This window comes from Adiantum capillus-veneris, chromosome 13 (genome assembly GCF_014529385.1).
Source record: "Adiantum capillus-veneris isolate H3 chromosome 13, ASM1452938v2, whole genome shotgun sequence".
Lineage (NCBI taxonomy): Eukaryota > Viridiplantae > Streptophyta > Polypodiopsida > Polypodiales > Pteridaceae > Adiantum > Adiantum capillus-veneris.
This window is the reverse complement of record NC_140943.1, coordinates 1,997,429-2,010,848: the sequence shown is the minus strand read 5'-3', so window position 1 is coordinate 2,010,848 and position 13,420 is coordinate 1,997,429. Positions and strand designations below refer to the sequence as shown.

General features: G+C 50.6%; 1 protein-coding gene across 4 annotated transcripts in view; it reads right to left on the bottom strand.

Moving 5' to 3' along the window:
- LOC147443509 (uncharacterized) overlaps positions 1-13,420 on the bottom strand; it is a 191,602-nt gene that overhangs the window by 93,870 nt on the left and 84,312 nt on the right. For all 4 annotated transcript variants that reach the window (XM_086526320.1, XM_086526319.1, XM_086526322.1 and 1 more), the window contains exon 4: positions 337-425. In XM_086526320.1, coding sequence (XP_086382446.1) covers positions 337-425 — 89 coding nt within the window. The remainder of the gene's footprint in view (positions 1-336; positions 426-13,420) is intronic.

Here is a 13,420-nt window from a genome sequence, read left to right as displayed (position 1 = left end):
TAGATGTGTAATAAGCAGCACACAATCAAGGAATAACTTAAGCAATTGATGGGGGGAATGAAAACAATGGCTGCCTCAAACATACAGTAGACAACCTGTGAACTGTACATGCCAAAAGGAAGCCCTATGGCAGGCACAAGAAGCAAGTCTCAGGGCCCAATAAAACGCAATTATAAAGCCAGTGCAACAATGCATGAAAAGGTGGCTAAGGCAAAGAAGATAAAACTGCCGCACCTAATGCAAACCTGTAATGTACTCTCTTCCAATTAGCAAAAACTCTCTTCCAAAGAATACACATGCAACCTTGCAAAATACCAAAAATAAAAATTCACCTACCTGTGGAACATCAGCTCCTACAACTGCTGATATGTTTGTGTCCATGTCTTTAAGTACCATGGAAAGCATGGCAGTCGTGGTGCTCTTTCCTGGAAAAAAAAGATACCCTCACAAATGTCTTTCAACTAAAGTATATGACTACACTAGCTCTCAGGTTCAAAGAAATAGGGGTAAGATCCAAAAAAAAGCATTAAACATTAAAAGAAAAGCTCCACAGCCAGCTTAAGAACACCAAAGCGTGTTACGTTTAGAATGGATGAAATAGAGTTGCATACTGACAGCATGCTAATTACAATGCTAGTTTCTCAATGGAAATTGGCTAGAGTAGACACAAAATGCACTTGATTAATTGGTGAAAATGAGTACAAAAAAAATAGAAGAGCTCGCTGCTGCTGCTCTCTCTTGGCATCGCCATCTTCCCCACGTCTTACCTCGCGCTGCCCCCACCCCGCTCCGCAGCTTCCGTCTCCTTGAGTGGCTTCAGACTTGAGCCCTTGAGTTCTCCCATCACACGCAAGACCTTGGTATCACAATTTGGTGCAGACTTTATGGCCGCTGGCGCCGCAGGCTGCAGATGCATTATTATTCACTTTTTTGCAGATGAGCAGCTCTCCCCTTGGTATGTATACATTCATGAGAACTCTTGGGCAGAGGATGTGGCTTAGAGGACTACGCAATGAACTTGGACATGTGATGCAGACTTGTTTGTCTCGAAGTTGTTCGGGTACGGATTACTCCCCATCCAAACCAGCCTCGAAGATTGCTCGCTTGGCTGCTGCCACATCCGTTTTCTCTCACTAACCTCATGAGGATTGTCTCATGGAATATCCAAGGCCTTGGAAGAGCACAGTTTGTGCGCCATCGTACAGGAGCAACATCTGTGTCAGAGCCGCTGCATTCAGCATTGTGAACACGTTCTACGAGGCTCATATGAGACATTTTGGTCAGCTGCTTTTGGGTCTGGCGGCATTCACGGAGGTGTATGTCTGACTCATGTGGATTCATGGCAGCAAGCCATTGTGGGCAGAGGTATTATTGTGCTGGGTAGGGCTCAGTGGGTCACCATGCAGGTTCAAGGTAACCTTGTGGCATAGTTACAAGGGACGGAGGGGACGGGGCCTAGGGACGCCTAACAGCCGTAACCGGGCCGGGGACGGAGGGGAACGGCATGGAACGGCCAGAAATTCATCCGATTGGCAGGGTCACAAGCTGCCCCCGACTGGGGACAGACGGGGACCATAGTTACCAGGAACGGGAAACCGGAACGGGAAACCGGAACGGGAACGGGGAACGGGAATGTGGAACAAAATGCCATTCCCTGTTACGGGTACTCACGTTTGAAACACGGAACGGGGATTCGGAACGGGAACTTGGAATGGGAACGGGGAACGGAGACCTGAAAACGGCCATTCCCTGCTACTATGACGGGGACGGCCGGGAACGGGCAGAAATTTGAAACTTGAAAAAAATAGCCGTTTTTAACGGACACTTGCAGCCAACGTCTAGTTTTTGGGGGGGGCTTTGGCCCTTGGGAGGCTATAAAAGCACCCTTGGGCCTCATCTTCTCCCAAGTTCAATGAAGGGCCAAGGCTCTCCTCTCTACTGTCTACTATCTAAACTCTAGTATCTACGCCGTCTACGGTCTACCTACGGACGGCCGGGAACGGACAAAAATTTGAACCTTGAAAAAAATAGCCGTTTTTAATGGACGCTTGCAGCCAACGTCTAGTTTTTTTGGGGGGGTTTGGCCCTTGGGAGGCTATAAAAGCACCCTTGGGCCTCATCTTCTCTCAAGTTCAATGAAGGGCCAAGGCTCTCCTCTCTAGCGTCTACTATCTAGACTCTAGTATCTACGCCGTCTACGGTCTACCTACGGGCGCTCAAGGCTCAAGCTCTACCCTTGAGTCTCTCTACCCACTCTCTCCCTCTTCTACCCTCTCAACTTTGAAGCTCTCCTCTACTCTCTCTCCACACAAGCTCTCCTCTTACCTCTACTCTCCCTCCACCATCATGTCATCTCAAGCTAGCTCCACTTCTCAAGCCGGCTCTTCTCGAAGGAGGCTCACCGTGCAAACATGGTCGTGGTGGGATGAAGTCGACTCTATCACGCGTGGTAAAGGTGGCGGTGCAAGACCATGGACGTGCAAGCTATGCCCGTACAAGAGAACGGGTGGTGCAAACACAGTGCTAGCCCATCTTCTTCATGAGCCCGGCCACGAGGTGAAGTTTTGCCCTCGAGTATCTCTCGAAAAGAGGTTGGAGCTTCCTGAGAAGCTCGCGGTGTATGAGGTCGTGGAAGCGGCCAAGAGGGGCCGTTTTGTTGCCGTTGATCCCTCCGCCACAGCGACACCGTGAAAGCAAAGGGAAGCCAACCTTGACTCCACCTCTCAAGCGTTCAAGATGCATCTACACCGTCCTCTTCCGTTGCGCATCACCAAAGCACTTTCAACGAAAATTGGAATCCTAAATTGAAGGAAGAGGTGGATAGGTCTATTGCCCGATTCTTCTTCCATGACCACATTGCTTTCCATGCTTCTCGGTGAGTTTCCCTTGGCATATGCACATTGCAATCTCACATTTTGTATTCATTATGGGGTCTCGACTCTCGACTCTCCATACTAACACAACATGCTCTATTTTGTGTGGATAGGTCTCCATACTTTCAAACCATGGTTACGAAAATAGGGGAATATGGCTCCTCTTATGTGCCACCGCCATCAGAGAGGCTTCGCACCACCCTCCTTGACAAAGAGAAGCTCGCCGTGGAGCAAGCGGCCCAAGCAACAAAGGATTTGTGGGAGACCAATGGCGTCTCTCTCCTTGTAGATGGATGGAGCGACACCCGCAAGTGGTCCATCCATGGAGTGGTGGCCTACTCTCGTGGGGAGATGTACTTTGTGGAGTCACATGATGCATCTGACAGTGGCAAGGACGCAGAGATGCTTACTGCGGAGTGGACAAGCACCATAGAGATCATTGGTCCAGAGAATGTCCTTTGTATGGTTGGAGATGGAGAGGCGTCAAATAGGGAAGCCAAGGCTATCATCAAGGGCATGTATCCCAGCATCCATGTCACATTTTGCATGGCGCATTGCCTCAATAACCTCCTCAAGGACATAGGGAACTTGTCATGGATTTCACCCACCATTGGTGACGCCTCTCGAATTGTCTCCTTTGTGCTCAACCATCAAAAAGTGCGCCATGAGTTCTCAAAGAGGAGCCACTTGTCCTTGCTCAAATATTCAAAGACAAGATTTGCATTCAATTGGCTTATGCTAGGCCGCTTGTCTACATGTGGCGGAGCCTTAAGGGGCCTCTTTCTCAATGATGAGTTCTAGGCCATGCCGGAGTCTACATCAACAGGATTGAAATGCCAAGAATGGGCCGACGACGCTGCTTGGTGGGAGGAGGTGAAGACTCTTGAAGCCATGGTCAAGCCTATTCTACACCTACTTCTAATTGTGGATGGCTTGCAGCCATGCATCAGCAAAGTCTACGAAGCCATGGATCGGATGATAGAGACACTTGAGAAGCTTGTGCCTGACCCTGTTCAGTATGCGGATATTCATGGCTTGTGTGAGTCGAGGTGGAATGGACTCGCGCTACAGAAAGAGCAGCAAAGAGCACCAACCTGAAGTGGGTACTTGTGTAATTTTGCTATGTACACATATAGTTCCTGTTAAGGCTTTAAGCACGCTTCCCTGAGTACTACGCACATACACACATTGCCTCACGCAGGGTTGTGCTCGGCAATGTCTTCAAGCCTCTCTTATGGGACACACAGAGGCATTGAATGGATGCCCATATCACAAAAGGGTATAGCCAAATGCAGGGAAGGACATCGATACCGGATTGTGGCAATGACTTCAGGGGCAAAGACTTCAGGGCTGGCTAGGGCCGAGGGGAAGGGAGAGGGTGGGTAGGGACGAGGGGGAAGGGGGAGGGTAGGGGCGAAAGGATGGGGAGGGAGAGGGTAGGGGCCAGGGGTGAGGGGGTGGGTAGGGACGAGGGCAAGGTGAGGGGAAGGGGGAGGGTGTGGGTAGGGGCGAGGGGTGAGGGGTGGGTAGGGGCGAGGTTGAGAGAGGGTAGGGGCGAGGGGTAAGGGGGTGGGTAGGGGTGAGAGGATGGGGAGGGAGAGGGTAGGGGCGAGGGGTGAGGGGGAGGGTAGGGGCGAGGGAAGATGAGGGGCGAGGGGGCTTGGGTAGGGGCGAGAGGAAGTGAGGGGGTGGGTAGGGGCGAGGGGGAGTGGGGGACTGGTTAGGGGCGAGAGGGTGTGGGTAGGGGAAGGGCAAGGGGATGAGGGGGAGGGACTAGGGGCGGGGGCGAGGGCGAGGGGGTGAGGGTAGGGCGAGGGCGAGGGCGAGGGGGTGAGGGGGGAGGGTAGGGCGAGGGCGAGAGGGGGAAGGAAGGGTGAGGGACTAGGGGCGAGGCGGCAAGGGGGAGGGTAGGGCGAGGAGGTGAGGGGGAGGGTAGGGCGAGGGCGAGGGGAAGAGAGACTAGGGGCGAGGGGGAGGGTAGGGCGAGGGTAGTGAGGGGGAGGGTAGGTCGAGGGCGAAGGGGAGGGGGAGAGGGGGGAGGGTGGGTGAGGGACTAGGGCGAGGGGGAGGGACTTAGGGCGAGGGCGAGGGTAGTGAGGGGGACTAGGCGAGGGGGAGGGTAGGGCGAGGGCGAGGGTGAGGGGGAGGGACTAGGGCGAGGGGGTGAGGGGGAGGGTAAGGCGAGGGGTAGTGAGGGGGAGAGGGGGATAGGGTAGATAGGTGCAAATAATGAGCACGCAGCTACCATGAGCAATACAATGATCATGATCTTAGAATTCATCTTGCAGGACGGTCTCTGTGAAGGGAGTTTGCTATACACAAAGGAGAGCTTTGTTCTGGTCGGAGAAGCAGACACCAAAGGTGTTGATGTTTGAGAGGGTGTGAACTCCTGTAGAGGAGATTTCTTATTGCTTTTATACTTCTTCATGGGCTCAGGTGGCTCATTTGGCGTAGTTACTGTGGCACCATTTGAAGAGGGTGTACCTTCATGCAAAGAGTGAATAGAGACTCCATAACAAGGCATAGATTTGGTAGCCTCCAACCACTCCAGCAGATCTTCATCTGACCCTTCAGGTGTAGTAGGCTGTTCTTGTTCAGGTTTGGTTTCCATTGACAAAGAAACTTGCTGCACCACAGGATCCATACCACCTTCTAAGAGAATGGATTGCATCAAGGAGCCAGAAGTATGTATCCACAGTGCATCGTTTCCCCAATCGTGGAGTGCTTTAGTGTGTCGCAGCCATGGTCTTCCAATAAGCAAGGGAAATCCGCCCTCAACCTGGGGAAGACGAACCACCACAAAATCCAAGTTAAAAGTAAAGTCTTGTACCTGCAAAGGCACATTGTCCACTATGCCCATTGGGTAGACTATCCACTGGTCGGCCAATGTAACTGTGAAGGGAGCAGGGCGAGTAGGCTGTAGACCTAGAGCTAACATAGTGAACTCGGGCATCGAGTTGATGCCAGATCCACCATCCACTATCACTCCTGAGAATTGCCGACCTAAAATAGACACTGTCAGGCGAGGGCTTCTATAATCAGTGAGTGGAGCAGCGGGATTGGATATCATATAGGACTCTGATGGTCGCACTGGGAGGTGCCCGCCACTAGGACCTGCTCCAGGATAAAGTGACTGAATAACAGCAAGGGTGTCACTTCTAAAATTTGCATCTAGCCGCAACATGTCATAGAGGGACACTTGTTGGAAAGTGTTCTTCAAGATTGTCTCTGCTGTAAGCTTCTCTTTTTCTACCTGTTCCTCAAGTACCTTGATCTTCTGTGGATCGGAAACTGCTTCCAAGAAAGCTTCATCAATATCGGAGAGCAAAGATTGGGATTCTTTCATGGCACTAGGGGATGGCTTGTTAACAGCTGCAGGCAGGGTATCCACTGGTGTGAGAATGTGTGGGGTAGTTGAACTTGATGGAATGCTAAGACCGAGAGCAGCTCTCTGGGCTCGGGTGAGGACGCCCGATGGCTCCTCTGCCAACTGCGGCGGCTTATTTTGAGAGGTAACCACGTGGGTAGAAGGGGGCGGCTCAGAAACAGTGCTCACTGCTATCAAGTTGAGCTTGGGAAAGGCAAACTCAGTCTGGCTTTGACTTGGGTTCGAAGCCATGGATGCACGAATTTTAGGGCAATCCTTACTGTAGTGATCCTTTATATCACGGCAATGACGGCAGGGAGGGGACCCTTCGGGCACAAGGCATTTGCTTTGGTAATGCCCATACTCCCCGCATCTGTAGCATAAAATGGGCCGATTCAAAGGGCGAGTCGAAGGGCGAGGTGGTCCTTGCTCTTGGTGCATTGAGTTGGAGGTGGACGCATAGAAGCTTTGAGGTGATGAGGGAGCATGGGTATGATAAAATCTCTAAGACGGAAAAGTACTTTGCATACCTTGCATAGGAGGGGCTGTCAGCAAAGGTGGCATATGGTGTGGATGGCCACAGGGAGAAACCATGTTGCATGCAGGTGCTGGCCCTTGCTGAAGAGAAGGACCAAGACTTTGCTGTATTTGCCTCAATCCCTTGAGGTAGTAACAATCCTTGTCCTCATGTCCAGATTTTTCACAGAAGTGGCAGTAAACCCGAAGGGGGCATTCCTGTGGAGGGTGCCCTGGAGAGCGGCATGAGCTACACCAAACCGTAGCCTTAGTCTCTTGCTGACACTTGAGCTCTTCTAGCTCGCGCTTAGTCTGTTCCAATGCCTCGTGATGTGGAGGCTTCTCTTGTCTAAGAGAGAAGGACCTCTCCTCTTGAAGAGCTCGCTGTAACTTCAGGGCTTCCAGTTCCCTACGTAAATCAGAAGGACTTTCCAAAAACACAGAGGGGGTCTCTATGTGAGGGGGGTTGGTGAACAGCTTCCTAGACCCGTCTATCCTCGTAGCAGCAGCGATGAACTCCTCCAGAGTGGCGTCGGGTCGGAGACTCTCTCGTAGTTTTTGTTGAGAACTTGTGGGTAGCGCCTTCTCTACCCACTTCTTAACCATAAATTCACCTGGTTGTTGGGGAAGCTTGGCAACCAAAGACTTGGTTTTGGTCATAAGTTCTGCAAAAGTCTCCTCTGGCTGGAGCACCATGTTGGCCAACTCATCCAATACCTTCTCCTGGAAGTCACCTAGCCGGAAAGCTGCACAGAACTGCTGTCTTATGGCTGCCCAAGTTGCAAAATGGTTCTCTGCAAACTGGCTGTACCATTTGTCTGCTAAGCCATCCAAGGTGGATGGAAAGAGTACCAAATAAGCATCTTCCCTGTTAAGACCACGACCCCTACAAAGAGATACAAACCTCCTTGCATGGTCGTCAGCATCTTCTGAAGAGAGACCTTTGAATGTAGGGAACTTGATGTTTACCTTAGCCAAAACGCTAGCCAATGGCTCCATGGCCCCTTGCTGAGCCTGTTGCTCAGTAGCCTGCTGTAGTAGAATAGGAGAGAGCTTCACTGGAGATGGTGATCTGGAAGATGTGGAACCGGAGGGAGGAATGGATGATGCCGTATGTGGAGGTATGGGTGATGAGGTTGTTGGACTTCTAACAGGTTCCAAGGGTCGTCTTCTGTTGTCGTACGTCAAAGGACTCAGGAGGGCGCTTTGACGCTCGACTGACCTCCTTGTATGGGTCATGCAGCGACCACCAAACCAACCAAGCTTTGGGCAAGAAAACCTTGAACTGGCTGAAGACTGGTCTAGACTCTACTAGACCAGGCCGGCGGACCAGGGACGAGGAGTACTAGACCAGGGTCTAGACCAAGCAAGTGACTAGACCAGGCTGGACCAGGGACGAGGAGGACTAGACCAGGGTCCAGGGGGTCTAGACCAGAGACGAGAGCAGGTTGGACCAGGGCGAGAGATGACTAGGCGAGAGAACAATTGGACCAGGCGAGAGGAGATCAGTGCAAGGCAAGGTCGGCGAAGCTAGATAGACCCAACTAGCTCCAAGATTTGCACCTCACAGAGTGAGATTTCAGTTGAGGTCCCACCGTGATCGCCAAAATGAGAGCACCTGTAGCGCGGATAATGTGTCGTGCTCTCTACAGTGGGTGGTCCTCAGTGCAATGTGCATGACAATCTCACTCAAACAGGCTGAAAACAGGAAACAATAGACACACCCTAGCTCACAGAGACACAACAGCATCAATAGAGTAGACCACAACAAGTGACTCGACTATCTCAAAGCACCGATACAGACTCTGGCGTGGCAGCACACTCATCTCTAGCCCAGGACTCACAGGTACAATGGGGTGTTGAGGCTCAGATGTGCAGGGATGGTGAAGACATGCTCTATGTATAGATTCACTGCTCTCGACGACGATGTTGGACCAAAGGTGAAGAGGATGATCCGATGACCAACCGCTACTACTCATATGTAACACCATAAAGGGCCACCAACGGCTCATAAATGTCAGCCATGTGGTGACCTAGCCACGATGTCCACTAGACCACCGTCAGTACTGCACTGCCACGTGTCACTCCCAGCCTAGAGGGTCCGTCCAGTGTGAAACAGCCTAGACCAACTGTACTAACTAAGTCTTGTGAAAGTGACACTGTAGCCTGCTACACTACCGCAGTGGGGAGTTGGTTGGTCTACAGTGGCCATCCGGCGGGCTGTGCCTTGTGTGACCACCTACTTGAGTCACAGAGGCATTGTCGATGGGACTGCCCCATGGCGCAACACGTTTGGCTTCGAATTCTTCGGCTCATGCCAGCTTTATCGTCAACAAGTCAGTACACTTGGGGTGTTGCCGCTTAGTCCACCCTCACGAGCTCAACACTTTGGTTTGAGCTATCGTTAGCTAGCAGGATGATTGTGATACATGAGGGCCGGCCCACGCTCCAACCTGCCACAAAGCTTATGCCCTAGGAGTGGAGAAGTGATAGAGAGCTTTGCTCGGAGCTTTTCTACAGCCTGACTCTCTGGTTCACATTGAGAGCCCGTTGTTTCCGCATCTTCGAGGCTCACCCCATCCCCTTGGTGGAGACTATACGGATATATGGCAAGAGCTGATCCACACACTTTGAGATCAGTTCGAGCGGCTACAGGGCAACTCCAACCGCATGCGGGAGTGCCTGAGGCATTTTTACGACTATGGCATCCAGGGACTTTCTACACCAAGATCCATGGGGCTCCTAGATGGCACCACCGGCCATCTGTGTGGGTTTCCCCCTCCCATATCTTGATTTAGCCTACATTGTACATATCTCAGTTTTTCATCGAGAGAGGCTCCCCTCATGCTGATGTAGTCCCCCCTCTTGTTGGGGCATTTTGTAGCCCAATGGGCAGTTTTATTAACAAATAGAAGGATCTTTTTCTTGGGGAAAAAAAAACAATAATGGCAGCCCAAGTGCCCATAGGCAATCCGGCATGCACAATCATCCACATGAAATAACATATCCTGCGGCCGATCTTGAGGGTCCAAATGCATGACCAAAATTGTCACTGCAAAGGAGGGTAAATGCGTTGATCATACCATACCTTTGACTGGCATGGATGGTGAGCCGAGCGCCATCTCCACAAGATAATCCTCCTCCCAAGGGAGATAGTGTACTCAAAAAATAAAGAGGAGTCCCATCAGCCTCTAAAGAAGGCCAATGCCACTCATTAGGATCCCAGTCCAACTCAGCCAGTGGCCGTCCCAATGAGCATCCAACTGTTGATCAAGAGACACCTCACCTTGTGAAACCGTTCTAATGTGATAGCCATGACGGCCAGGCTGTGCGATGTCAAACACTAGTCCATTGCTGCACAACAATCGGGTCTCTAGAGTTATGGTCAAAGATCGCCCACCGACCAAATGAGAAGGTAAAACCATTTGTCTCCCAATGTATCCATGCCAATCAATAGGAAAAGCCTCATCAATCTCTCATATAGGCAACAACCCCTCTACCCATCCCCTAAGTAGCACCAATGACCTCTGCACCAACCAAGAAAGCATCCAACCTACCAATGTAAAGATGTTGCCGGATTGTTATCCCATCTAGCCCAATCAATGCATGTCCTCTCTCCTAGCTAACTACCCTTTGAATCTTTCATTGTTCCACAAGTGATGATGTGGCAACCTCAACAAAAGAGAAGGAAAAAAGGATCGTCAGGTAATGACTGGCACTGCTGACGTGGATCCAAGAAGATGCGGCACGAATTGCGAAAAAATTCACGGAATTTTGTACAGCATGCTGACATGACAGATTCTAGCATGAAAAAGCAGTTAACTTTTGAAGGGCTTCTGAAGTTATTAAAAGCTTGAAGGCTTTTAAGATTGGAAAACACGGACTTATAAAAGGATGTCAGGGGGCTTGTGTCGATGGAGATTGAGAGCTACTCCCAACAGTTGTACTCTATGTCAAGATCAATATAAAAGAAATACCGAAAGGGGCGCCAATGTTAAAGGCTGGTGCTTCTAGGAGTGGATTGAAAAACACGGACTTATAAAAGGATGTCGGGGGGCAATGTTATCTCAGGTTGTGTAGATGGAGATTGAGAGCTACTCCCAACAGTTGTACTCTATGTCAAGATCAATATAAAAGAAATACCGAAAGGGGCGCCAATGTTAAAGGCTGGTGCTTCTAGGAGTGGATTGAAAAACACGGACTTATAAAAGGATGTCGGGGGGCAATGTTATCTCAGGTTGTGTAGATGGAGATTGAGAGCTACTCCCAACAGTTGTGCTCTATGTCAAGATCAATATAAAAGAAATACCGAAAGGGGCGCCAATATTAAAGGCTCGTGCTTCTAGGAGTGGAGCTCCACCACTCCGTGTCCACAGTGGTGTGATCGCTTGGCGAGGGCGAGCAGGTTCTTGGCGAGCTGCCTGAGGAATCTGAGGCAAGGACGAGGACGAGCTGGCTGAGGCGAGGGCGAGCAGGTTCTTAGCAAGGGCGTGCTGGCTGAGGCGAGCAGGAATCTGAGGCGAGGACGAGCAGGTTCTTGGCAAGGGCGAACTGGCTGAGGCGAGGGCGAGCTGTCGCGCTGCCAACCTGCTAGACGAGGGACGAGAGGAGAGCTCTCTCTCTGCTGGACGAGAGTCTTGGGCGAGGGCGAACTGCTGATCTTGGACGAGAGACGAGCTCGACTGGGCGAGGGGCGAGCTGCTGGTCGAAAGACAAGGGGCGAGCTGCTGGACCTGGTCAAGGGCGAGCTGCTAAGCCTGGGCAAGCTGCTGGTCCTGTGTCAAGAGGTCGAGCTCCTAGGTCGAGGACGAGGAGCCTACCAAAGGGCGAGGAAGAGTTGCCTGCCAAGGGGGAGGGCGAGGGTCCTGACCAAGGGCGAGAGCGAGCTGCCTACCAAGGGCGAGGGCGAGAAGAGCCAAGGGCGACGAGACGAGACCAACCTGCCAGGGCTAGGGCGAGGACTTTGGTGACGAAGGCGAGGCCAACCAGAGCGGAGGCGAGACCTCTGCTGGTGAGTCTTTGTTCTTCTCTCTCAGATGGACCAACCAGCCGAGGATGGTGATGCAAGTGGCTTCACCACCCCACAAAAAATGAAAACGACTTTCAAGCAGAGGAGCAGAGATAGTATACTCTCGCCAAGCTCACTGAGGGCAAGGAAAACTGTCAGAGTCCAAGATGATTTAATGATGGAGAGGGTTCAAGTAATGATTAAATCTGAGCTCAGCTTTATGAGAGATGACATCAAGAAAGAGATGTACGCAAATGTAGATAATTATAAGAATTCTACGTATGCAGATATGAGGAAAGAATTAGATAAAGCGATGCTTGATAGGCATGATGAGATGTATCTATCTGTGAAAGGGGAGATGCAGGCTCTAATGCGGGCAGAAGTGAATGTAATGGAATGTATTATGCAGAAAAAGTTGGATGAGGCAATTTGCAAGCTTTGAATCTTGGAAAACCAATGTGGAAAAGTGCATGAAGGAAAAAGATGCAGTGATTGAAGAGCTTAAAGGGGAACTTGCAACTTGCAAAATTATGCCCAAAACGGAAGGGGGAAATCAGCCCTCGATGTTAAAGGAGCTTGAAGATATTAAGGAGCAGGTGAAAACTCTGCGCGAAGGGGAAGAACAAAACTCGAAAGAGGCTTCCTCATGGGCGGAGCGCCTTTTTAAAACACAGGAGAAAGTTGACGAAGCAGAAAAATGGATTGAAGGTGCAAAGAAAGGGAAGGCCCGGATGCCAGAAGCCGCACAGACTTCTACCATCATCAATATGACCATTGAGGAGGAACAGAAGAGGAGGACTAGAGCCCTCCATGTGCGTATTACTGGTATCAAAGACACCGAAAATGTAGAAGACGAAGTGAAGGAACTCTTGCAACGCATGGGCATCCCGGAACCTATGCACACAGGTGCTTGGAGAGTAGGAAAGAAAGGAGTGGATGAGAAGGGAAACGTCAAAGAGAAAGCACTTATTTTGCGTTTCCCAACTTTGGAAACAAGGAAGGAATTCCTGAAGAAGAGACCGGCACTTAAGAAAACTGGAATATTTATGGGGGATGACCTTACTTTAGCACAAATAGCACATATGCAAGAGTTGATGCCAGAGATCAAGGCAACAAGGGAGAAGGGAAAAATTGCCTTTTATAGAGGAGGGAAAGTAGTGGTTTTGGAAAAACGCACAGCATGACGGTGCGAGACATATGGGACCACACTCCGGATGGCGGCATGGAATTGTAATGGATCATATAGGCTGGATGTGGGTGCCTTTGAGGATAGCTTCAGAGATAGAGACATTGTCTTTTACTCAGAGACACATCAAAAATCTGGACAGTTGATGCCAAGTGTGACTGGTTATTTATGGGAGACAGCTTGTCGGCCAGACGCTAGATCCCAGCATGGGAGTCGAGGTTCAGGAGGGGTAGCAGTCTTATTCAAGGAGGAGTTGCAGCCGCTATTACAGATTGTCCGGAGAGATGACCAGGCAAGATACATGTGGGTGAGACTGAGAGCTGAGACAGGCAGATTCTTATACATTTCTATATGTTACTTTCCCCCTAGCACATTAGTCTATACCTCACCTACAAGGCAATCCCCTTTCTCTATACTTGATGATGACATATAGGAGTTCTCTAGAGATGGAGATATCATTCTCTTGGGAG